This window comes from Rhinoderma darwinii, chromosome 6, assembly GCF_050947455.1.
Source record: "Rhinoderma darwinii isolate aRhiDar2 chromosome 6, aRhiDar2.hap1, whole genome shotgun sequence".
Taxonomy (NCBI): Eukaryota; Metazoa; Chordata; class Amphibia; order Anura; family Rhinodermatidae; genus Rhinoderma; species Rhinoderma darwinii.
In genome coordinates, this window is record NC_134692.1 from 132,538,244 (window position 1) to 132,566,241 (window position 27,998).

General features: G+C 42.4%; 1 protein-coding gene across 5 annotated transcripts; it reads right to left on the bottom strand.

The window, feature by feature from the left end:
• Positions 1–18,268: 18,268 nt before the first annotated feature.
• C6H8orf33 (chromosome 6 C8orf33 homolog) lies at positions 18,269–26,205 on the bottom strand. Of its 5 annotated transcripts, none has more exons than XM_075830388.1 (8): positions 26,081–26,205; positions 25,778–25,831; positions 23,502–23,592; positions 22,639–22,776; positions 21,374–21,981; positions 20,368–20,458; positions 19,168–19,314; positions 18,269–18,787 (listed from the first exon to the last, which is right to left on the bottom strand). In XM_075830388.1, the coding sequence occupies exons 2-8, from the start codon at positions 25,784–25,786 to the stop codon at positions 18,567–18,569; spliced, it is 1,305 nt and encodes a 434-aa protein (XP_075686503.1). In that variant the 5' UTR covers positions 25,787–25,831; positions 26,081–26,205; the 3' UTR covers positions 18,269–18,566. The 5 variants fall into 5 exon arrangements, with proteins under 5 accessions (XP_075686503.1, XP_075686505.1, XP_075686507.1 ...); XM_075830390.1 differs by having other exon boundaries at positions 26,058–26,205; XM_075830392.1 differs by lacking the exon at positions 25,778–25,831 and having other exon boundaries at positions 26,086–26,204.
• Positions 26,206–27,998: the final 1,793 nt, after the last annotated feature.

Consider the following 27,998-nt stretch of genomic DNA (forward strand, 5'->3'; position numbering starts at 1 on the left):
ATATATCACAAATATTCTCAGATTTAAAATGTATCTCCACCCAAATAATAACAATTGCATGTGTTTTATAAACATAAATGTTGCTGATCACTGCACTGTATTTAATAGGATTTTTCGTTTTCATGTAAATAAAACATAAAATGAATGTCCACGATTGAACGTCATTTTGATTCCTGTAATGTAAACAGATACAAAATTCTATGTTGACTTATTTTTTTAAATAACTTTATAAGGGTTGGAGCGTAGACTTAGGCGGGATTCACACGACCGGGTCGTTTCCTAGCCCGAGTGTCGGCCGGTAAAATCGGCCATTTTGCCCGGCCGGTTTGCATTACGTTTTGCATCCGTGCCGGGCCGGGCAGATCCGGACAGTGACATCAGCGGCAACTCCTGAAGGGGAATCCCCATGTGTTCAGTTTCCCCTGATGTCACTGCCCAGATATGGACAGAGACATCAAGCGCTCTGTCCAGAAGCGGAATCCCCGAAAACACGGGGATTCCGCTCCTTCAAGGAGCTAAAGTGCGGCTAGCACATAGCAGAGCGGGGAGATACCTCCCTGTTCTGCTATAGTGGCGTCGCTGCAGTAGTAGCAGCTGCAGCAGCAGCAGCTGCAGCTGCTAGCGGCGCCATCGAAGGTGTCGCCGGGCCAGGGTGCTTTTAACAAGCAGGGGAAGGGAGCCAGCGCAGCGCTCCCTCCACCTGCTGTACACCCCGGGTCTATTATTCCTAATGCAGCCGGGTGCCGGCCAATTTATGAACGGCCGGCACCCGGCCTGGAAACCCTGCCGTGTGAATGAGGCCTTAGAGTTAAATGATAAAATTCTGTCTGTCTGTAGTCACCACTTGGGGCAGAGGCGTAATTTAAACATCCTGGGCCCCAATGCAAAATCTGTAACAGGGTCCCTTACCTACCATATGTAATTTATAATACCGGTGTCTTCATTGGGCCCCTATAGAGGGAGCTTACTTCTTACTGTCAGTGAGATCAATGTATAAACAGTATACAGTTCGCTTCTAAGCTCCTTCTAGTGGTGGCTGAAGGCCGTACCATTTTTCTACACTAAGAATTCAGAAAAAAATAGCATAAAATTACAATTATGTACATGTACTTACCAGGTAGATGGATCTCCTCACATACCCTCTGTCTCAGTCCTACCAAAGAAAACACAATTGATTCAGAGAAATAAAACCATTTTTTCCATGCACTATACTTGGACCCTAAGAGGGGAACAACCCTTGTGAACCGAACTGCGATGCGACCGTAATGTGTTCATTAACCACTATGCACAGTACAATGCAGGAGGGATCAGCGGCGCTCCTCCAAGAGCATACGTGGAGTGAAGTGATGTTTTGTACCGGCTGCCACCCACTGCGGTCCCTCGGTAGTAGAATCCTTCTTACCGGGGACAAAACATATAGAGGAATGATGAGCAGAAAAGTAGCAGTGTCGTATCGGGTATCGGCGCCAGGCTCGGAAGATAAAGAACGAATTCTCTGGTTATATTGATCAAGGTACTCTTTTATTAGAACGACAATGCGTTTCTGGACCGGACCGGTCCCTTCGTCAGGTCTGTAACAGTGTTTGCACGTGCAAGGTGCTTATTTATGCAATGAAAAAATCGGGAAAAACCCAGTACAGAGCAGTTGGTTTTACACATTTAAAATTGCAAAGCCTGTTGCGGGGTTAAAACGTCCCATATGGCTTGATACGTTTGAAATTTACATCGAGTTTTCATAAACAGTATATGTCATCCAAATTTTAGACAATTTACAGTATATAATTGTTCATTAGAATGTTCAACTCTTAGAATATGATTTATCCTAGAGTTATTATGTTGTACTGTATTTGATTGCCCTACAAATTTCTATTTGGATAATGATTATTCCAAATTTTAAATAGATGAACAAATAATAAAACATTGCTTGTTATAGTGGGTACACTTAAAGGATTTTTTTTTGGTGTTGTTAGTACTGTACTCCGTACTTTTATTAGTTAAAAATAAACTTGTACTTACATTCAGGGTTGTGAGGGATTAACACAATATATTTCAATAATTTCACGGAGTATATCACCTACGAAAATTAATCTATATCACCAGTAGGTCGGCATCAGTTGTATACTTACATTCATTTTGTTCATTTTTTTATTTTTAACCTTATCGCTATTCAACTGAATTGTGGAAGTACAAATTTCAATATGAGAATATATATTTGTTAAACGAATGTAACGGAACAAAAAGTTTTTTCTAAAAACTATGCACTCCAAATTTTAAATACGAGTTTTTACGAGATATGAGCATATAAAAATGTATGAATCCATTTTAATAAATATGGTAGTACAGCATTTTTATTATATAAAAAACCTTTTATAGTACACACCGTATAATAAGCAGGTCCGCATCATTTATTTTAAAAAAAATTTTTTTTCATTATATATATATATTTTTTTTCATTGGTATAAAGAGAGCAGCAGGAAATACAACATTGTAAACATAAAGAAATAGGAAAAGAAAAATTGTACATTTAATTTTTTAATTTTAACCTTCATTCTTCCCAAATATCAATGCTGTCCACGAACAATGTGGAATAGCCAATATTCATGTGCAAAGAAATCTAATAATAACAATAAGAGTGATAAGATAAATTATATATTTTAAATTCGTTGGATTCAAAATATTGCAAACAAAGTATTACGGCAATTGGATAATATATCACAATAGTAACAATAACAGTGTGTACATAAAGAGAAAAATCAGCAGGAATATACACTCATATAATTAGCAAGTACAGATTATCCAGTCGCCAAATCATACAATGAAGTACAAGGATAGTCAAAAACAGTTCACAGATGCTAAAAATAATCAAGTAAACAAAACAAGTCGCCTATGTCGCATTTCAAAGCCATGAAAGATGTCACATCTCATCCCATCAAGAAAACAAAGAATCGGAATGGAGTCACAGGGAAGGACTATCATCAAGAACATCCATGGTAGTCAACCACTGACCCCATACCTTTTGAAATTTATCAGGGCATACCCTGTGATAATATACCAGCTGCTCATAAGTAAGGACGAAGGAGATGTATCTGCCATCCAATGCATGGCTATAGTTTTCCTAGCCAAAAATAAAGATTCTTTCAAAAAAATAACAGTGTGATGCGTCCATTGCTCCTCATCTATAAGACCCAATAAGGCTATTTTGGGGGAAAACTACAAAGGACCTGGCAACAATGGAGTAATGACGTCATATACCTGTTTCCAAATATCTGATACAAACAAACACTCCCAAATGCGATGCCAAAAGTCTGCCTCTGGTTGATAACATCTATGGCAGGCTGATGTGGGCAATCTGCCCATTCGGTGCAGTCGCACAGGGATGAGGTAAGCTTGGTGTATAATATATAACTGAATAAGCTTATTATTTATAGCTGGAGATAGTCAAGTGCGAGCACAAAATGTCAATCAGATCTTCAGGAGAAAGATCTGGTGTCTGCGTCTTCCCCTAACCAATACTGGAAGAGGAGCAGAATTAACTTTGGCTGAAATCAAATGAGTATATAAAGCTGAAATAAGACCCTTAGGGCCTTGAGACTTTAGTATGCCAATAAGAGGGTATGCAGATATGAGCGAGGAGTGAGGTGGGAATTGTGTCTGCAGGGCATGGCGAAATTGAAAATATTTAAACCACTGTAACCCCGGAACATGATGTGTCTCCTTAACCTGTAGGAAAGTAAGAATCAAACCACTGTCATATATATCTCCAAGTCGGGCAATACCTAGATCCTGCCACATCTGTGAATCCGGCAATGACTGAATGTATGGTAATGTAGGGTTGTGCCATAAAGGAAGCTCCGGATCCGTATCCGTATAAGCAAGTAAACATTTCCCGGATATTACGCAGCTGACCCGCCATGTAATACAAATGAAAATCTGACAAAGCCACCCCCCCCCCCATCAATTTTAGGGCGTTGTAAAGTAGTTAATTTGAGTTTAGACCTAGAAGAGCCCCATATAAATCTTATTATTAGGGAATTAAGGGATCTAAACAATGACATAGGTACCGTAACAGGTATATGTTGTAAAATATAGGTACACTGAGGCTGTATTATCATTTTGACCAAATTAATACGACCCACCACAGATAGTGGTAGTTTGGACCATGACCTAATGTTTCCCCAATCTGTCCTAATAATGGAACAATAGAGACCGCACGGGCATGGTCATGATCTAGGACAATATTAATGCCAAGATACTTACAACTGGAAACTGTTTCAAGACCATATTGCAACATCAGCGGATCAGGAGTAGGACGCGTGGCTATACATAAAATAGCTGACTTCTGCCAATTAACTTTCAATCCGGAATATTGTGAAAAAGCATTGAGTTGAACATTGTAATGAACAATTATATACTGTAAATTGTCTAAAATGTGGATGACATACAGCGCGTTCCAAATTATTATGCAAATGTTATTTTTCGCTCGTTTTCCTAAATAGTCTATGCAAATGACAGTCAGTATAATCTTCAAGCCATCAACCGTTGGAGTATAATGCAAATTTTATTGAACAAATCTCCTAATGATAACAGGTTTTTTTTTAGAAGTAAAAAACTCAAAATGCACTGTTTCAAATTATTATGCACAACAGAGATCAAAACATTTTAAAGGTTGTAAAGAGAACTAAAATGGTCATTTGTTGAATTTGCAGCATCAGGAGGACATATTTACAGAAATCAAAAGCTCTTTCAATCCAAAAAAAAAACTTAACAGGCCAAGTTACATGCTAACATAGGACCCCTTCTCTGATATCACCTGCACAATTCTTGCATCCATTGAATTTGTGAGTATTTGGACAGTTTCTGCCTGAATATCTTTGCAGGATGTCAGAATAGCCTCCCAGAGCTTCTGTTTTGATGTGAACTGCCTCCCACCCTCATAGATATTTTGCTTGAGGATGCTCCAAAGGTTCTCAATAGGGTTGAGGTCAGGGGAACATGGGGGTCACACCATGAGTTTCTCTCCTTTTATGCCCATAGCAGCCAATGACACAGAGGTATTCTTTGCAGCATGAGATGGTGCATTGTCATGCATGAAGATAATTTTGCAACGGACGGCACGGTTCTTCTTTTTGTACCACGGAAGAAAGTGGTCAGTCATAAACTCTACGTACTTTGCAGAGGTCATTTTCACACCCACAGGGACCCTAAAGGGACCAGCCAGCTCTCTCCCCATGATTCCAGCCCAAAACATGACTCCGCCACCTCCTTGCTGACGTCGCAGCCTTGTTGGGACATGGTGGCCATTCACCAACCATCCACTACTCCATCCATCTGAACCATCCAGGGTTGCACGGCACTCATCAGTAAACAACACGGTTTGAAAATTAGTCTTCATGTATTTCTGAGCCCACTGCAACCGTGTCTGCTTGTGAGCATTGTTTAGGGGTGGCCGAATAATAGCTTTATGCACACTTGCAAACCTCTGGAGGATCCTACACCTTGAGGTTCGCGGGACTCCAGAGGCACCAGTGGCTTTAAATACCTGTTTGCTGATTTGCAATGGCATTTTAGCAGCTGTTCTCCTAATCCTATTAATTTGTCTGGCAGAAACCTTCCTCCTTATGCCTTTATCTGAACGAACCCGTCTGTGCTCTGAATCAGCCACAAATCTTTTAACAGTACCATGATCACGCTTAAATTTTCTTGAAATATCCAATGTTTTCATACCTTGTCCAAGGTATTGCACTATTTCACGCTTTTCGGCAGCAGAGAGATCTTTTTTCTTTCCCATATTGATTGAAACCTGTGGCCTGCTTAATAATGTGGAACGTCCTTCTTAAAGAGGCTCTGTCACCAGATTCTGCAACCCCTATCTGCTATTGCAGCAGATAGGCGCTGCAATGTAGATTACAGTAACGTTTTTATTTTTAAAAAACGAGCATTTTTGGCCAAGTTATGACCATTTTCGTATTTATGCAAATGAGGCTTGCAAAAGTACAACTGGGCGTGTTGAAAAGTAAAAGCACAACTGGGCGTGTATTATGTGCGTACATCGGGGCGTGTTTACTTCTTTTACTAGCTGGGCGTTCTGATGAGAAGTATCATCCACTTCTCTTCAGAACGCCCAGCTTCTGGCAGTGCAGATCTGTGACGTCACTCACAGGTCCTGCATCGTGTCGGCACCAGAGGCTACAGTTGATTCTGCAGCAGCATCAGCATTTGTAAGTAAGTAGCTACATGGACTTACCTGCAAACGCCGATGCTGCTGCAGAATCATCTGTAGCCTCTGGTGCCGATGTGTCCTCGCTCGTCTGACACGATTCAGGACCTGTGAGTGACGACACAGCGTGATCTCTTGAGAACACGGCTGTGTCTGCACTGCCAGAAGCTGGGCGTTGTGAAGAGAAGTGGATGATACTTCTATACACAACGCCCAGCTAGTAAAAGTAGTAAACACGCCCCGATGTACGCACATAATACACGCCCAGTTGTACTTTTACTTTTCAACACGCCCAGTTGTACTTTTGCAAGCCTCATTTGCATAAATATTTTTTAAAAATAAAAACGTTACTGTAATCTACATTGCAGCGCCTATCTGCTGCAATAGCAGATAGGGGTTGCAAAATCTGGTGACAGAGCCTCTTTAAGTAGTTTTTCATTGATTGGGCACACCTGGCAAACTAATTATCACAGGTGTTTAAGATTGATTACAGTGATCCAAAGAGCCCTAAGACACAATACCATCCATGAGTTTAATACAAAAACAAATAATTAAATGTTTATGACACTGAAATCCAATGTGCATAATCATTTGGAACACGGTGTATACTGTTTATGAAAACTCTGTGTAAATTTCAAATGTATCAAGCCATATGGGGGGTTTTAACCCCGCAACAGGCTTTGCAATTTTAAATGTGTAAAACCAACTGCTCTGTACCGGGTTTTTCCCGATTTTTTTCATTGCATAAATAAGCACCTTGCACGTGCAAACACTGTTACAGACCTGACTAAGGGACCGGTCCGGTCCAGAAACGCGTTGTCATTCTAATAAAAGAGTACCTTGATCAATATAACCAGAGAATTCGTTCTTTATCTTCCGAGCCTGGCCCCGATACGTCACTGCTACTTTTCTGCTCATCATTCCTCTATACATTAACCTCTCTGATACACCTGTGTGCACCATTAGATGTGACATCACAGTATGCATTATCTCTATACTGTGACATCACTATGTGCATTATCACTGATGTGTTACATCACTGTCTCTATCATTGCTATACTGTGAATTCACTGTGTGCATTTTTTCCTGCATAATGTCATTACTGTGTGCATTACTTCTGAGTTCTGTCGTTACCAGGTGAATTATTTCACTGCTGTGACATCACTGTATTTATAATCTTTGTACCGTGACATCAGTGTCTATTAGCCCTGTACTGTGACATTACTGTGTTTATTTTTGTTCTGTGACATCACTATGTCCATTATCCCTGTACTGCGACACTACAGTGATTATTATTATTATCCTTGTACTATGACATCACTGTGTCTATTAGCCCTGTACTGTGACATCACTGTGTCTATTAGCCCTGTACTGTGACATCACTGTGTTTGCAATTCCTGTACTGTGATATCACTGCTTTTACTATCCCTGTGATATAACATCACTATATTTATTATCACTTTACTGTGACTTCACGTATGCAATATTACCAGGTCATGACATTACTTTGTGCATTATACCTGTACTGTGACATCACTTGAGCATTATTCTTGTACTGTGACATCACTATGTACATTAAAGAGGCTCTGTCACCAGAATAAAAATGCTCTATCTCCTACATCAGTTTATCGGCGCTGGAATGTAGTTACTAGCAATGTGTTTTTATTTTAAAAACGATGTTTTTTAACAAAGTTATGGCGTTTAGAACATTTATGCAAATGAGGTCCTTAATGCCCAACTGGGCGTTTTTTAATTTTCAACCAAGTGGGCGTATGACAAAGAGGTGTATGACGCTGGCCAATCCGCATCATACACCTCTCTGTACATCCAAGCTAGATTCACTGAGCAGCGCGGTCTCGCGAGACCGCGCTGTGACGTCACTTCCGCCCACAGGTCCTTCATCCCTGCGTCTGAAGACAACATCTTTCGTCTCCCTCCAGGCTGCTGCTGCTGCTGCTACTACCGATCCGACGACTGGGACTTCTCATCGGCCTGGAGGGAGACGAAAGATGTTGTCTTCAGACGCAGGGATGAAGGACCTGTGGGCGGAAGTGACGTCACAGCGCGGTCTCGCGAGACCGCGCTGCTCAGTGAATCTAGCTTGGGTGTACAGAGAGGTGTATGATGCGGATTGGCCAGCGTCATACACCTCTTTGTCATACGCCCACTTGGTTGAAAATTAAAAAACGCCCAGTTGGGCATTAAGGACCTCATTTGCATAAATGTTCTAAACGCCATAACTTTGTTAAAAAACATCGTTTTTAAAATAAAAACACATTGCTAGTAACTACATTCCAGCGCCGATAAACTGATGTAGGAGAGAGAGCATTTTTATTCTGGTGACAGAGCCTCTTTAACATTGAACAGCTACAATACAAAATATCCCTTAGCCTTCGTTCACATCTGCACTAGGGCTCTGTCGTAGCTTTCCGTCGGAACGGAGCCCTGACAGAAACAAACGTAAGCCATAGGTTTCTGTTTCCATCACCATTGATTTCAATGGTGACGGATCTGGTACCAATGGTTTCCGTTTGTCTCCGTTGTGCAAGGGTTCCATCGTTTTGACAGAATCAATAGCGTTGTCGACTCCGCTGATTAGGAGAACAATGGGGAAGCAGTGCTCACTGGAGAGCTGCTGCCTTTTCACTAAAGTACTCGGGAACAGCGTCACAAGTACATGTGCCATGCTGTGCCTGGTACTGTTGCTCAACCACACTCAGTCCCATTCATCTTCAGATAAACAATCAGTGAATGATTGGTTGGGGTCCCACCTTCAGGACTCCCACCAATCAGCAGAATTAAGGAGCATGGTGGCCTCTTCACAGAAGTACCCATCATCCCATTTGTTACTGCAGCTCAAGTCATTCAAGTGAATTGGGCTGAACGTGGTTGAGCTGCAGTACCAGGCATAGCCACATTTGTATGGATGTCGAAGTTCCGGCTACAGTGCAGTCTGCCTCGTTCTTCTGCTCATCATGGGGTCCCGGCCCGATGCCACCGGGCTCCTCTTCTGGGCTCATCTCAGTAACTTGTAAGTTACTTTACTAACTTCTGCATAAACGGCCGGTTTCGACGTGGGCAGTTTCGGCTCCCAACCTAGTAACAGGTTTCCTTTAAGGGTCTAGTTGCAATTGCACCCTCTAAAATCACTTCTGCTATGCGAACGGTTGATGCCTTTCCTGTCGACGGTCCAGCTGCTTGGTCCCTTACCTGCCTTATCAGCGGGCTGTTCCTACTACCCTGCGTGGCCGCCATCTTCAGCCTACCTTTCCCTCTGCGCACGGCTGGCTTGCACAATTCAAAATTCCATAAACCAATCCCTGATTGCTCCTAGACTATATAAGGCACCTTCACAGTTCACCTGGTGCCTGAGCAACTTTGGTGCCACCTAGTTGTGTCCTGCAAAGGTTCCTGTTTGCGTCCAAATTCCAGTCCACAACTGCTATCTGTATCCAGCCTGTATCCAGCTATCCGCTACCAGCCTGTATCCAGCTATCCGCTACCAGCCTGTATGCAGCTATCCGCTACCAGCCAGTATGCAGCTATCCGCTACCAGCCTGTATCCAGCTATCCGCTACCAGCCTGTATCCAGCTATCCACTACCAGCCTGTATCCAGCTATCCGCTACTAGCCTGTATCCTGCTATCCACTAACCAGCCTGTATCTAGCTATCCACTACCAGCCTGTATCCAGCTATCCGCTACTAGCCTGTATCCTGCTATCCGCTACCAGCCTGTATCTAGCTATCCGCTACCAGCCTGTATCCAGCTATCCACTACCAGCCCGTATCCAGCTATCCACTACCAGCCTGTATCCAGCTATCCGCTGCCAGTCTGTATCTAGCTAACCGCTACCAGCCTGTATCCAGCTATCCGCTACCAGCCTGTATCCAGCTATCCACTACCAGCCTGTATCCAGCTATCCGCTACCAGCCTGTATCCAGCTATCCGCTACCAGCCTGTATCCAGCTATCCGTTACCAGCCTGTATCCAGCTATCCGTTACCAGCCTGTATCCAGCTATCCGCTACCAGCCTGTATCCAGCTATCCACTACCAGCCTGTATCCAGCTATCCACTACCAGCCTGTGTCCAGCTATCCTCTACCAGCCTGTGTCCAGCTATCCGCTATCAGTCTGTGTCCAGCTATCCTCTACCAGTCTGTATCCAGCTATCCGCTACCAGCCTGTATCCAGCTATCCTGTACCAGCCTGTATCCAGCTATCCTCTACCAGCCTGTATCCAGCTATCCTCTACCAGCCTGTATCCAGCTATCCTCTACCAGCCTGTATCCAGCTATCCTCTACCAGCCTGTATCCAGCTATCCTCTACCAGCCTGTATCCAGCTATCCGCTACCAGCCTGTGTCCAGCTATTCACTACCAGCCTGTATCCAGCTACCCGCGAGCAGCCTATATCAAGCTATCCACTACCAGCCTGTGTCCAGCTACCCGCTGCCCGTCTGTATCCTGCTACCGGTCTGTATCATGTTATCCGCCATCAGTCTGCCTGCCGTTGTCTACTCCCAGTCTGTATCCAGCTACCTGAGATGAGCATGAGGCTTCCTGCCTATTATGTGTCTTCTGATCCTCACCCATTTGCCAAGGTATCATCTGTCAGGGCCTGTACCCTCAGTTTACTTCACCATACTATCCTGGTCCGCTGGGCCAGCCACTACTTACACCAGGACCACCCCAAGAGGTAGCGACCTTGAAGTCCAGATCCCCGTACCGTGGTTAAAAGGTGAAAACTGGGGAGGCTACTTTGGTTTCTCTCATTTCTAAGTGAGTTATCTGTGGAGTCAAACCAGTGGAGTAGCACAGTCGGTCCGCAACCCGCTGGGCATAACATGTACCCTACATCTCATAGGGACAATCTATGTACTGTGCCTTCCATCATCATGTAGGAGAAAAGTGTTCCCAACCAGGTTCTTATCTTTTACTTGCCATGGTCTTGTCCGAGCTGCTGCCCGTTCCTGCCTACGTCTGGCATAGTAGTCGGTTTCCACAGTCTCCTGCACAGCTTGTTCTAGAAAAATAAAATAACATTTCAGTTGTTTGCACACTTTGGTGTCCATCCAGATGTAAGAACGTATTTTGGTTCACTGACAGAATTCCCCATGATCATTGGGAATCGCAATTATCTAAAGTTTATGGTGCTGAGCCACAATACCAGACACAGCCATGTACAAGAGTGTCACTATTTCTGGAAGGGGGACAGACAAACCATTTTTCCTAATTGTGGGATATTCAGTTCCTGCGAAACCACATGGATGCAGGGCTCATTGCAGGAGAGCGCTCTGATACACTGCAACAAAGCATGCATTTGTGTGAGCTGGCCACCATCAGTACTAGTTTTCAGCCTTTAGATATAAACAAGAATGTTTCCATTCACTGACACGAAGTGGAGGTCTTAAAAATCGTGAGGAATTGAAACAGAATAAATTAGACGTTCCTGAATTTATACAGTGAATAAGATTTATATAAAATTAGAGAAAACCCTTTAAGCATTAGGTGGATAATACTACTTGCCTATTTCATCCATGATATTTTCAACAGCAGCAGGAGCAGATCTCTCCTAAAACACAGAAAACATCACATTTATTTTGCAATAGACTGTAAACAGTAAGAACTCAATAGCAGTGTCCATAATGTATTTTATTTTTGTTGTCAGTGTTATCTATAATTACATAATTTACAGGGCGTTACAGGAAGAAAGTATTCTCTGTGCCTACATAATTTACAGGGAGAGACAGGGAGGCAGTACTATCTGTGCCTACATAATTTACAGGGAGAGACAGGGATGTAGTACTATCTGTACCTATATCATTTGCAGGGAGAGACAGGGTGGCAGTACTATCTGAACCTACATCAGTCACTGGTAGGGGAGATTAGGACTACTCACATCATTTCCAGAGATATAAAGGGAGGCAGTATTATCTGTGCCTATGTCATTTACAGGGAGAGAAAGGAAGTAATATCTGTACCTACATTATTTACAGGGAGAGAGAGAAACACAGTACTATCTGTGGTTACATAATTTACAGGGAGAGACAGGGAGGCAGTACTATCTGTACATATATAATTTACAGGAAGAGATAGGGATGCAGTACTATCTGTATCTACATCATTTACAGGGAGAGACAGGGAGGCAGCACTATCTGTACCTACATAATTTACAGGAATAGGCAGAGAGGCTGTACTATATGTGCCAATATCATTTACAGGAAGAGATAGGGTAGCAGTGCGATCTGTACCAATGTCAATTACTGGTGGAGACCCTACTATTTGTACTAATATTATATACAAGAAGAGACAAGGAGGCAGTACTATCTGAACCTACAGCAGTTACAGGAAGAAAAGATTAGGACTCTCTGCAGAGAAACCCCCCAAAAAATCAAAACATTTATTATGACAATCAGTTATAGAGTGTGCAGACTATTTGTACCTATGGTTTAGATCACGTCTGAATTTCGGATAGCTACATTGTAGGTATCCTTGAAGATTTATGTGGGTTTATGCAATTATAGTGAGGAAATACCACTATGCAATACAGCTGCTTCCATTACATTATCTCACGTACTGCACTTGTGACATTCAGGAGGTTAGTCCATGAGCATCTCAGTAATGGATATTATATTGGATCATGGTGTAAAACAGTCCAAGATTCCTGTGAAAGCCTCTCCGTCATTGAATAGGATAACCGCTGAATTGTGTCCTAAAGGTCTTATATTCCATATGTCACTTCTCAGCCGTTAGTGAACTATACGGCTACTTCTCAGATACGGCTACTTCTACTATGTATAATGGAAAGTAAAATCACTAATAATGCCTAACAGTTTTCAAGACCTCTGCTTGCTTTCATTCAGTAGGAACCTTCAGTGTTTATTTTTAGGGTATAAAAATCTATGCTGGTCACGTGATAATCACATTCATGCATGGTTTGTTAGAAGATAGAGCTCAGATAACTGTACTGTAACGAGCCGCACACCTGTGTGTACACCACATGACCAGTACAGATTTGAATCCCCACGAGAATAAAAAACAAATGAAGGTTCCTACTGAATGACAGCAAGCAGAGATATAGAAAACCGTATGTTGATACAGAACGTATTTTGAATAAGATTGAATTGCTGAAAGCGGAATACCCCTTTAAGAATTTCACTAAACTAGTCTATTTGTGTAACAAAAGCCGGTTGTGTAATAAACCACATTTTGTCATGTTTGCCAAGTTTAGAGGGACAAATATGCAATCTGTTGTGTCCCTAGAAATTGGGCATATTTTATTAACTAAAATTACTGTATACAACGGAGACCCATAAGAGACAATCTTGAGGGATAGATAGATATGAGATAGATAGATATGAGATAGATAGATAGACAGACTACAGACAGATAGGAGGTGGGTTGGTGATAGATAGATTAGATAGATAAAATTAGGATAGATGATAGATAGATAGATAGATAGATAGATAGATAGATAGATAGATAGATAGATAGATAGATAGATAGATAGATAGATAGAGAGATAGATAGATAGGAGGTGGGTTGGTGATAGATAGATAGATAGATAGATAGATAGATAGATAGATAGATAGATGATAGATAGATAGATAGATAGATAGATAGATAGATAGATAGATAGATAGATAGATAGATGATAGAACATTAGGAAATTGCAGGTAAGTCCATGGCCCCATATATTGACCTAAAATGCCTTTAATAACCGAGGTAAATCGTAAGAAACGTAAATCTTAAAATGGTGCGAGACGCATCATCTTTGTAGGTCACCAAGAGAGACAGCTGCACTGGAAAAATACTAACACTATGACATCCAGAGAGCGCCGAGGTGTCATTTCACTACTCTGGGATACAGTCAGGACTGAGAAATACTGGCAATCAAAGCTGCCATTAAGCTATGCAGCAGACAGGGATACTACATGTGTCAATTCTGCATTAAAATTCAAAAAATTTTTACAATAGATTTTAGAATCAAATATAATATCAAAATACTACTTAGATTTGTAAGTTCTTTAATAAATGTTTGATTTAACCTAAAATAGTGCTTAGGCCTCATGGATGTGGCACAGCAATGTGCACAGAGCTTGTATGGTGGCGCAAGTAATTCCGATGGCTATGTATTATGGGGGCTCCATATAGTGCCTCAGTACAGAAATGTCTGAATCAACTCCGTGACGCAGCATGGCACAATTTTTTTTCTGTTAGGGTATGTGCACACACACTAATTACGTCCGTAATTGACGGACGTATTTCGGCCGCAAGTCCCGGACCGAACACAGTGCAGGGAGCCGGGCTCCTAGCATCATAGTTATATACGATGCTAGGAGTCCCTGCCTCTCTGCAGGACAACTGTCCCGTACTGTAATCATGTTTTCAGTATGGGACAGTAGTTCCACGGAGAGGCAGGGACTCCTAGCGTCGTACATAACTATGATGCTAGGAGCCCGGCTCCCTGCACTGTGTTCGGTCCGGGACTTGCGGCCAAAATACGTCCGTCAATTACGGACGTAATTAGTGTGTGTGCACATACCCTTAGGTTCATAATCTGACAGAGAAACCGCATGGCCACATAGATTAATCAAGGATGTACAGAACCGTAATACGCCAATGTGCATTAGCTCTAACTGCCCCCAACCTTGTGCTCATGGGTTCTTTCCAATCCATATGGAATCAAACTTCTAAACTCCTTGTAAAAGCTACAACTGTTCTAGTTTAGTTATGGAGCCTCTCTGAACTAATCCACAAAGGAACGTATTTGGGTTAAAAAAAAAAGTACCGTATTATATATATATATTGATTCATTGTGCTGCTTCCCTAGACGGAATTTCTTAAAGCAAGCACTTCTGTTTCTGCATTTTATCCAGGGTAGCTTGCACAATCACACGGCCATTATCACATCCTCTCCTTTTGTTGTAATGGAATGAATTATTTCTTTGTGTATCTTGTCTTCCCTTTTTGCCTAGTGCAGGGCCGGAGGGGGCGGAGCATGACACAGGGATTCTCTCTTTGATGCCCCGCCCCCTTAGTCCCTGCATTAGACACAATTCTTGTCCGGAATTTTTCTATTCTAAAAATCAAACACTAGAGAAAACCAACTAGCACTCTACCTATTCAAATCCACAAATAAAAGGACACAACGTCGTACAGGTAGGTGACCTACACTCTTCACTATCAAATATATATATCAAATAGTGGCTATAGCTCCATTGCAGAGTTTCAGCATGTTGTCGTCGTCTTTTACGTATGTCAATCATACACATCAATAGAGTAACATTGTTAGGGGACCCCAACTGATGACCAGAACAAACCTGGCCCAGTCTTTATTTTAATGGAGGGGTGACCACATATGGATGACGTTGTCTTCAGTAAACTCAATGGGAGTTACAGAAATGTATATTCTCTCTCCGTGTCTGCTCAGTTGGCTGGCTCTTCCTGATGTGATGCTGTTTTTAGCACTTTGAGCTAATCAAATGTCTTACCACTTCGCCTCCTCCTCCCCTCTCTCAGCATTCTGTTTCAGAGATAGAGAAAATCTGCAGCTGCATCCCCCCCCTTATCCCTGTGTTCTAATTATTGTATTACACTAGACAGATTTTTGCGGAAGAAATACAGAAGCGCATGCTCTGTTGAAGAATATGGCACAGGCCCAAAACAACACCAGGTTGGACCTCATTATTTTCCACCAAAGAAATTTTCATTAATTCGGATGTGCCCAACGCCATATTTTTCATTGTATTCAAGCATAAAACTGCCGTAAATACACACGGGGTCAATTTATCAGGGTATCAATTATTTACTGGTTTCAAGATCTCTGCTTGGTGTTGCTCACACAGAGTTCTCTCTAGTAACAAACTATGCAGCTGTGTGAGAGGACTAGGTCAAGGAAGAATTTCAGCCTCTGATGGTCACTGATAGCAAGCAGAGATCTTGAAAACTGTGTGAAATTGATACCCAAAGTATATTAGAAAGTTACATAACTTTTCAGATTACAGCGATTCAGCACTATTTAGATAGAACTGGAACACCCCTTAAAATGAAGCAATTAGACTTAAATTGAAAATCAAACTTCCAGATTTGGACTATGATCTGGTACCTCAGGTGATATTTATATCCACATATAATTCATGAGCTGCTAATTCTGTTCTAACTTTCAGCGGCATTGCATTGCTGACTGGGCTGATCCTCCCTGCCTTGTCCCATACCTGAACCCTGTGATGACTTGGTTGATAGGCAGGCTGGGTATGCCCTGGCACCTTGCCCACTGGCTCTTGGGTTTCATTAGTGCTCTCCGTGTCTGCTTTACGTTTGGGAAAGTCTTCTGCCTTCTCCTGAATAACTTTTTTCCTCTCTTGATGGACTTCTTTTTTCTTAGACTCCGATCCACCCAAGAGATTATTCAGCCGTTCCATCATCTTTTCCACTTCTTCTTCGCTGATCTCCAGGTTCTTACCACCTGAGCTAACATAGGCGGAAGCGGAGGACACAGACGACTTGCTGATACTCTCCGGCACCGGCCCTTGCTTGGATTTTAAGGACAAAATAAAAATGAAAAAGCCAAGTAAGGTGAGGCAGAGAGACAGGATCCAGACTTCATCCATGTCTGTTTAGTTTCAGCTGTAGAGTGTTGGACGTTGACTTGAGGGCCCTCCTTATAGCGCCTGGAACATACAGTAATAACGCGGATATAAGTTCAGGATATTTCCAAAAGATGGGGAAACAAAAAAAAAAAAGTTCTACTTAAATAAAAATGGAGGTCAAATGTCTTCTATTGACATCACAAAAACGCTGCGTTATAAGAAATGGACGAGCAATAAAATAAAAATATCGTATAAAACATAGATCCAAAAACGTCACAGGTAAGTAAAGGGATGTATTCGTTTTAGTCGTTTCCTTTGTCCAATGAGGATGGTTACTTTCCGCTTCTGGTTGTCACCAAATTATTCAGTTTTATATCAAATATACCGTTCCTGTTAACCCCCTTTTCACAGACTGACCCTCTGCAGGGGAGTGGGGCTATTTTACAGCATACAAGGCAGGGCTTGTGGCACAGGGGGTGGGCTTGGTGGGGTGAGTAATACCCTACACCTCCTTACATGAGGCTGTTCGTGCCATAGATAAGACCTAGTCTTGTTTGGCACGCATTATAGAGGATGCCCTGTATCTAACATATGTTGTGATACTACAACTCCCATCTTTCAAATCTGTCGCAAATTTATACTTCACCTAGTTGCTAATACTAAAAGCAAATGGAAACAATGCTTTGGTCTAACCATTTGAGCAACAACTTACAGGAACAGACATTTTGGGACCTAACTCTTTTTGCTGGGGTGTTGTCGGTCGTAGTTCCCTAGGTGTCCAGGAACCCCCTTTCTTTCTATACCCCCATGTCATGATTGTCCTCACAGTTGCTGAACCTTTTATTTTTCTGTACGATGATATTTGACAACTAGACTGGTCATATGGACAATATTTTGTTTGTTGGAATGAGATTATAGACTGACAGCAGGGGGCAGTAGTCCCCAAACTGAGGCCTTTACGACTGCTGCAAAACTACAACTCCCAGCGTAAAAAAAACGCTCAACATTTTTGCTGATGGAAAAAACGTCAGTAAGACAACACGGTTTAATATGTAGGTAGTAAAATAAGAATAGAGGCAAAAGAACCAAGGGTCTGTTCACATATGGGGTTAAATGTGTCAAAACTGGTGCAAAGGAAAAGTAGAGTAGTTGCCCATGGCTACGAATCAGGTTGCCATTTTTATTTTCAAATGGCCTCTGATTGGTTGCCATGTGCAACCACTCCATTTTTTTCTTTGCACTATATTGGACGGTCATAATAGCGTAGCAGAAAGCGATGTATTATCCAGAACAGAAACCTGCCACGTTCATAAGTCAATGGGATCCATAACAAAACAGATCATAAAAGAAGGGTCATATCTATCACAGTTCCTCTAAAAACTGAAAGCACACCGCCAGTGTGAACAGAGCCCAATGCACAATCTCAGGAAACGTACAAAAACACTGCGGAGTCAGGGCCACAGATCATCTCTTCACAACTTTATTCAGAATAGCTTGAACAGGCGCTGTATCAAGAAAATAACATTTTACATTTCGCTGCTAAAAACGAAAATTACTTTTCTTTAACCATTTAATAATACAACTTTTAATAACCAAAAGGTGCCAATTTCTCATTCATTGGCTTATTGCTCCGTGGCGAGCAGTCCATTTCTCAAAATATTTTTTTTTATTCCCCAGGGCATATAAGTGCGAATTAGTGGACTAAAAATAAATAGGTCCACAAGAAAATGGCTGCCATGTGGTACAGATCTTCTAATTAGAAGAAGTTAAAGCAGAAGGCCTCCTGGGAAGGTCTGAAAGTGAACTCCTGTTGACTGGATGAGGCCGTTGTGTGATCGGTGCTTCCCTGGGTGTCTGCAGGAGCAGTAGAGTTAGGTGCAGCACTCTTTGTAGATTTGTGATAACTCTTCCGGAAAACCTTGCTGCTGTTCTGTCTCGCTGTCGGCATCACTTCAGTCATCTTTGCTGATTTAGACGCTGTGAGAAATGATAAAAATAATAAATAAATATACAGTGGGTAGACAACCCGTTCCCGATCGTCCATTGTCTTTTGGGGGCAGACGGTGCATGTCTGGAATGAACAGTTTTTTTTATGTCGCTGTAGAAAAGGCTTATGGGCGCTCCAGCGAGCGCTTATTCTCTAAGCCGGAGCTATTAATAGTACTTGGAGTAGCCTCCTAAATACACCTGGGATCGGAGGATTTTTTTCCCACCCCCTAATTTCATTCAGAAGCCCTTTCCTTTTCCTCATACTCAATTGCTGAGTAAGAAGATAAAATGAACACCCCAGAGTCAGTAGGCTGCTCGTCATGTAAAGCACTCATCAACATTAGACTACATCATTTTCTATTACTTACCGGCCTGCATCAGTCTTATCTGTTTAATCCTTTCCTCTTCCATCTTCTGGCGGTAATCACCAAACATTATCCGCATAACTTGTCGCTTCTTAACTAACGGCACTTTCTCACTCCTCAGAGTCTTAATAGCACGCAACGCTTCGTCCACTACTCAGGGGAGAGACATGACCAAAGAGAAAGAAAATGGCAAAAGAAAAGGAATATTACTGTAGGAATACCCATTATGCAAAGACATACAAAAAATATCAAAAACACACATATGCTATAAATAGTAAACGCACTGTGCTGGATATACAATGAAAAAAACACAAACATTACAGAGAATATGAAGAAATGAGGAACCATATACACATTACAAACATATCTTTGTAACCCCTTGACCTCTCGACATTACGGACAGGTCTGTTTTAGTAAATTCTTGTATTCCTTATGAAATAACAATTCTGGCACAGGTTTTCTTAGAGCTCTGCGTTGTTCCATTCCTCTGTTATTCCTCCTAGAAATATATGAATGATTTAACAATTTGGTGTTACCATTTAGCTTGTCAAAAGGGCGTGTCTCTACACAGTCTCACTCTGCCAGCACTGATTGGACATTGTTAGTCTGTGTGGGGACACACCCCTACTGGTAACACCCAGTTGTCAATTTATTCATATATTTCTAGGAGGAATAACAGAGGAATGAACCAAAGTATAGTTCTAAGATGATACTCTAAATTGGAATACAATTAGTTACTACAGGAGTGGCGACATGTCATCTTTTACTCATGAAGAGAACTCCAATTAGGGCATATGGACATCATAAAGGGTGGCTCCCTACTCTATTAGCCAGAAAGGAGAGCCACTAGCATAAAGTGTCGCTCGTTCTTTGGCAAACCCGGCCTGAATGGCTGGAATATAAGACAACTTATCCTCTGTAGTGCTTACGGTGTGTCCAGATGCGACTTCCCGTGCTGGGGGTTTCTGAATTTGAAAGTGTGGGATCTCCACCGCTCTACTTTGTTACCTCTATCGCCTCCCCCCTCTTAAAGAGGGAAATTCCATTTAGGAACGTACATCAGGTAATTGCTTAGAATGGAGTTCCCTATTAAGTTGAAGCGATCAAAAAGGCGGAGGTCCACTTTTAAAAAAAAAAAAAAAAAAAAAAAGCATATAAGCACTCCGAGACGGAAAACAATGTAATTCAGCAGAGCATTCTCACCCTGTTTAGGAGTAGATTTCTGACGCTGTAGTCCTATTTTAAGCTGTTCCATACACCAATCCAGCTCCCTCCGCAGCTCATCCGCTCCTGACTGGGGAACAAGAATTACAACGTGGTTAAAAAGTCTAAAACTAATATCACTGTGCAGCAAGATGCCGAAGTTACTCAATTCTCTGCAAACCACAGTAGTGTGCATGTGGCCGTACTACGGTTCAGTGCAGATACTTTATATTGGTGTCAGGCTAAGGATCACATCCCATACTTGCCTTCAAGAAGCCGTGATAAAGCTGTGTGCACAGAGCCTTACTGTTGGGTTTTGATTGGAGGTTTACACCCAAAAGGTCCCGGAAACGCTGCAGATTTTTCATGCAGATTTGCACACGGAAAACCCACAGCGTATCTAGTCACAGCCACGTTGATAAGATTTGAACAAATCACATCCACATGCTGCGGAACATTTCACGCACAGAAGTCAGAGAATGCTGCGGTTTTTCAAATCCTCAGCACGCTCATTCTGTTACGGATTTCACAATTCTCAATGTAGAAGGGATGACATCTGCTGTGAATCTGCACCAAAATCAGAACGTACTGTAACACATGCAAATTTTGCTGCGGTAAATCCGCTATGTGTGTGGGTATTAAAACTCAATATAAGTAAGTAGGCCTGTCATGGTTTGGTACTGTAACCAGACTTTCTGCGAGAGGCACCCAAGTTCGGCAGCGCTGCTCAATAACGGTGGTCCTGCAGGGACCACACCAAGCACCCCTTCCCCCAATACAATAGATAGGAACACCCTATCTACATAGAAGAAGTCCTGGGTATATTTCCTGGAACTGCCTCTTTAAGAAAATAATGTTGCCACTCTAGCAAGGCCAAATGTATTAACAATTAGATTTTTACCATGGTTTTTAGATGCAGTGATGGCGCAACTCATTGGGTAGGAGGTCTTACCATCTCCTCCTTTAAATACTACTACTACCCCAGCAATATATGCACACTTCTTACCTGAGGTTCTTCCTGGAGGGTTGGAGTTGTATCCACATTTCCTCTAAGTTTCTCCACTTTGTTCTGCGTCTGAGCGACCACATACTTGGACTTTTTCTTCCTCTTCTTCTTCGGGGAGTCTGCTGTACTTTTTTCTACAGCTTCAACTTTTTCAGTCTGATTAGCAGACGCCCCTGAGGTACTGGCTGGATTGTCTAAGTTAGAGCAGTCCCGAGACAAGATTTCCTGTGTTACCGGAGCCGTATGGTTATTGGGAAGATGGTCACCTGAGGCTGCAGAGCTCTCTGATGTGCGACCCGTATCTTCGGTAATCCGGAAGCTGAAGGTGAACGCGGAGCCGCTACCGATACATAAAGCACCGTCCTGTTGGCTAGTTGGTGTCTCGGTACATTTCACCTCCTTAGCAAGGTCTTCCAATCCATCCCCTGGTCCACCCTCTACATGCTGATGGTTTTTATCGGTGAAGAAGTTGAAGCTGAAATCACTGCTAGAAGGTGTGAACCAGGGTAAAGCGCCACCACGTACATCCTTTGAACTCTTTCTATATGACACACTTTGGGTATCTCGAGCAGTCACTTCTTGAATATTAGGTTCTGGATGATTATTAGCTTTAAATAAGACAAAGTTATTTAGTGATCAATGAGTAATTTTAGACTCTTTTAGAAACAAGTCTGTAGGCGGAAGTGTCCATTGGAATCAGATCACGGCAGTAAGCCGACGGTTCTTGTATGGACAAATACGGTGTACATAAAACAGGGGGTAAAAATACCACATCTTGTGCTCCAACTTAAAGAACTATATTGCTTTATGACCGATCCCTGTGAAATGGATACGGAGAACCGATTTTAGTCTTATTCGCCAGAGGAGAACATGCGACGTGTGGGCGTTTTTTCCACATTGAAATGAATGAGCGCTACGGAGTGAAAGCTTCGAGCAGTCTCCATATCTCCTATTCACTCAGAGATTGTGCAAGTTTAGCGTGCTCCACCCTAGCAAAGTGGACTAAAATCGACCCATTCTAAGGGTCTCTGTGGGTCCGAGTTTGGACGTCCACGATCAATGTTTTATGACCTATTCCATTAATTGGGTCTACTCTTATTCCGGAAATAGAGCCGCCCTTGTCCATGGCAGTGTCTCGTACTTCAACTCGGTCCTATTCAAGTGGGTACTGCAATACCAGAAATTGTCAATAAATAGGAGTGGCGCTGTTTCTAAGAAAAAAACTAAAATCTCGGTGAACCCCTTAAATTGGTTACTATGCTCACCTGCTTTTTCTTGCACTCGTCTCTCCTCGGCCATTTTAAGACGGTAATTTCCAAATACTTGGTTCATCACCTGCCTCTTCTTCATAAAGGGAGCTTTCCGAGAGCGCAGGACCTGCAGTACCCGCTCAGTGTCTGTCACTATGGAAATAACATTATCAATAAACCTTATGTTTTTCTAGTAAAAAATAAAATATTAAGGTCTATATTTATGAAAAATATTAAGATGTAGCTACAACTCTAACAAAGTAGAATCATAAGCGCTGTCTGAGCTCGGCCCCCAAATGAATGCTGCAATACCAATTCCAGCCCATGGTTGAGAGTGGCGCTGTTTCTGGAATAAAGCAGCTACATTTTGTCTAATCTTATAAGCCACTTTAACGAACACCATTGAAAGTGAAACCGTGACAAATCAAAATCACCACAAATTTTGACACCTCGATCTAGTGGTTTCTAGAGGTATAGAATTTACTATGTGATCCTGTCCTGCCAATAATGAACCTATGCTTGTATATAAGAGAATTGCATGTATAACTATACCCTAATATAATACTTGATCAGAGTCTTTATTATATAATAGAGCATGAAAGCTGCTGGAAAATAACTTTTAGAAGCTGTTTTATGGTATCCTGTTTGCTATTCCATAGCAAGACTACAGACTACCATAAACAGCAGCCTGTATTCTGCTACCGCATTTGCAGGAGAATGGTGGGGAGTTGTCACTGAGGTTTCTCTGACAGCACTTTGGCTCATAAAGGGTAAAGATCTGTTAACATAAGTAGATCGGGATTGTAATTGATGTTTTCATGAAGCCAAATGTGACCCTACACCTGTATATTAAAAGTGATCACCCACTGAATACGCACCTTGTCTAGGTGTGGGATTGCGGCGCAGGAGTCCAGTTTCCAGCTGATGGATACACCACTCCAACTCATCTTCAAACGTCCCTTTGGGAGCCTGAGGATTGTACATGTGAGAGGTTTTGTCATGGAAAGTTGTGCCGATCAATATGATTGAATGTTTTCACTCCTGGAAATTCTTCACAAGCTCCGGTCAAAAATGAAAAATCGTCTATCACATAGTACTTGTATTCAAGCATGACACGAGGGGTTTGTGCTCCCTGTATTCACTGTTAGGGTATGTTCACACGCTGTGTTTTCAGGCGTATTTCTGAAACGCCTTGAATACGCCTGAAAAAATGGTAGCTAAACGCCTACAAACATCTGCCCATTGAATTCAATGGGAAAAACGGTGTTTCGTTCAGACAGGGCTTTTTTTACCCCGCCGTTTTAAATTAAAAAAATGCTCTGTAAATAGAAGGAGCACGTCACTTCTTCAGCCATTTTTGGAGCGGTTTTTCATTGTGTCAATGGAAAAGGTTTTCTGCTTCAAAAACGGCTGAAAATCAGAGGCCGTTTTCTCCGAAAACAGCGCCGTAATTTTTTGCCGTTTTTGAGTCTGCGTGTGAAATACCCATGTCCAGTTTCTACATAGTGGCTGATATTTACAAGACACATTTTCTCACACCAGAAATAGGGATTGTCTCACTAATGCAACCCCCGTCCATATATTTTATTAGGGTATTTGGTTTTAATGAGCATGTCTGGCTCTGGCTGACCGGTCCATGAATTACATGGTTAGTCATTTTTTTGTATGGCCAGCATGAAATACTACTAAACATAGGGTTAACTACAGCTAATGGCGGACACCTTAGGCTAGGGTTAAACAACGACTTGAACAGGTCGTTCATCCAAAGATCGGTGTGTCGTGTTGGGTACATCGCAGTAATGTAAGTGAATGTAGTCGCTTTTTGACCGGCAAGTTTCCGCAACACCATAGTGGCTAGAATTTCTTGCAACTGTTGAGATACCGTCGCAGCAACTTGTGAGTTGCAAAGCGACCACATTGACTTTCATTACCTGTGACGCAGGCAGGTCGACAGGGATCTTTGGCCACATAACCTGTGTCGCCGGCAAAGTCACCGTGTAGCCATAACTTTATGTACACAAACCAGCTAGGCAAGAATACACTCAAATACATGGCATGTAATGGAGCATTCTATGATTTATATGCGACCCCACATATCCATGCCTCCATAAGAAGCACAGCACAACCACAATGAGTCCCTGTAGGTCCAATACATTTTGCAGGCAGATTCCCCTCTGCCATGAATGAAAATGTCATTCCCACAGACATCTTCACCAGATCAGTTAAATTGCAAAAACATAACTTGACCTCTATCTTAAAAGCTATATACACCTTTGAAATCGTTTTTCTAGAAAAATAAGAATGCATCAGTGTGATTGATGCAACTTTCTACATACTTTTTAGTAAAAATTATTATTTTTACTTTTTGAGATACAGCTGCTTTGTATCCTGTATACAGATCAGCTGTATCTAGCACTGAAACCTGAATCCGTCAGGTCAGCGGCACTGACAGCAGGTCCTGCGTGTATCTGATATGCATGATTAAGCGGTTACTGATCACATCTAAGTTCATAACTTAGATGTGATAGATTACAGGTGGATCCATGAAGGACCCCATGACTCTGAACCCGTCAGTGCCGCTGACCTGAGGGATTAAGGTCTCAGTGCAAGATACAGCTGCTCTATATACAGAATACAAAGCAGCTGCATCTCAAAAAGTAATGATCATTTTTAATAAAAAGCTTAGAAAGTTGCACCACACACAAAATATATCAGAAGTTTTGATTGGTGGTGGTGGTCCGAGTGCTGAGACCCCCACCAATCGCTAGAACGAAGCCGCTTCGGCTTTTTCCATAAAGCCGATGTGTCGGAGTACGGGCTCATAGACTTTCTATGGAGTCCGTACACGATACATTTATTTCCGGAAAAAGCCGAACAGACACGAAGCGGCTGATCGCTCATGCGTGCGCTTCAGCTGCTTCGTTCTAGCGATTGGTGGGGGTCTCAGTGCTCGGATCCCCACCAATCAGTGACATGTCAGAAGTTTTATTTGGAATTTTAAGATCTCCAACCTGTGGCTCCCCAGATGTTGCAAAACAACCATAGTTTGTCAGAGAATACTGGGAGTTGTAGTTTTGCAACAGTTGGAGAATGTCATTCCGTGCACTCTTTAGTTACTAATATCTGCATATTCACAAAAAGGGACATAACTCACCTCCTCCATGCCTGCGTAATATTATTTCTCACCAAGGACACGGTCATAACAGCGCTAAGTAAACGTTTTAGAAAAATATAAATCAGATCACATTATCTATATATAATATAGTCATTAAAATAGCCATTAAAGGGTGTATTGAGCTGCTGGGAAGCACAATTTGTCAGTGCACCCTGCATGCTGGGACTTGTAGTGTGTCCTTGTCACTTTGCAGTAGAACTATAAAAAATAAATAATGAATATAAGAAGAAGTGCAGCAATAATGATGATATGCACATACAAGAGAGGCAGGTAAACGGGTACCTTACAAACAACGCATGGCTACACCGGTCCGTCTGTGAATTCACTCCCCTGCTGGGTCCGCTCAGTTAATTCCCTCGTGTGGAAACCGAGACCACAGCATCAGTTCCGTCCAGAGAGACCAAGATATGCCGTGCAGTACAGTGATTTCTTGTGGTTACAAGGACAGAGCTGGAGGAGCTGCTCCCCCCATGAGTGATAACTTGTCCCTCCCCCTGTCAATTCTGCTCTGTGTCTATATCAGATAATTGCAGATTGTTATAGGGGAGAGCCTATAGTTACAAGGAAGATTCTGAGACATATGATTCATAATTATCTAACTGATGGTGCAGCGATCTGCAAATGCTTGGAAGAAAAAAAATGACAGCTACACTAGAATCAGCAGCGCTGTATATCCTTGTGTTAGTTTTAGGTTCATATTTCTAGAAGAACAGACTCTGCAAGACCGTAAAATTATTGCATACGACGGGGATATCCATACTTGTCAATTTTGATAAGGGAGATTCTGAAAAGCGTCAAATCGGCCCTTTTGCTGCCCATTTATATTGGACACACTCCCCAATTATAGCATTTAAATCACAAATAGTGTATATCGTCCCGTCATCACATCCCAAAATGAATACAACCAGTCAGACCAGGCCCCCTAAACTATTGCAGACCCCAAACACGATAAATACAGACCCCCAGACAGGACATTGTCTGCAGCAGTGGAGATGACCGCAGGAACGGGGAGAGGTGAGTATATTGTATAGGAATCGGGCACACGAAAGATTTGCCTGCTCTTTCCTGAGTCTGGGAGATCTGGATATTACTGGGGGCTGGCAACTATTGTGATATCATACTTCTCCCAATATAAGGCTTCGTTCACATCTGCGTCAGGGTCCCGTTCTGACGTTCCGTTGGAGCTTCCCCGTCAGAACGGACCTTGACTGAAAAAAACGCGAACCGTAGGTTTCCGTTTGCATCACCATTGATTTCAAAGTTGACGGATCTGATGCAAATGGATTCCGTTTGTCTCCGTTGTGCAAGGGTTCCGTCATTTTGACGGAATGGATAGCCTAGTCGACTACGGTATTGCTTGCGGCAAAACGGATCCGGTGCACAACAGAGACAAACGGAAACCATGGGCACCGGATCCGTCACCATTGAAATCAATGGTGATAGAAACGGAAACCAGACCGTTTGTGTCTGTTCAGGGTCCCGTTCTGACGGAAAGCAATGACAACGTCAGAACGGGACCCCAACGTAGATGTGAATGAGGACTCAGGGTCCCGTTCTGGCAGGAAGCTCCGACGGAACTTCAGAACAGGACCATGGCGCAGATGTGAACGAAGCCTTATCTGCCTTCTTCTATCCAAACACTTCTGATCCAGCCCTGAACGCTTACTTATAGCCAGGGTACACATCAGCACAAGGCAAACCTGGGAAGATGTCAGGGTCCTTCGGCTTTTGGGGGCCCCTAAAGAATTTGGGTAAACACGCTACGCACTTATAAAGCCGAGGATGGTGTAGACAAGGGTCGCACTTTCACCCTGTCGGTCAAGGCCACACATACATTTGGCGTCGGCCATACTTATTGCGCCCTGCTCTGTTTTCCGCACCCTCCATGAGGGACCAGAAATGGGACATTAAATTTCTAACACAACTTTGGTTATTATTTTTTAAAGAGCATCTGTTGCCAGATAGACCACTAGAAGTCAAAACCTCTGTCCTAATAAAGAGGACTTAAAGGGGTTGTCCATTTTCAACCATCTATTTTTGTTAGTAAGGATCCATTAATGATAAGCAGATCACAGGCTGTCTCACTGCCGGGACCCCCAGGAGCAGTTGTAATTAATGAGAGAATTTGTCAGCAAGCGTCCAATTCCCCTGTGAGGCTATGTTCACACGCTTAATAAAAAAAACGTCTGAACATACGGAG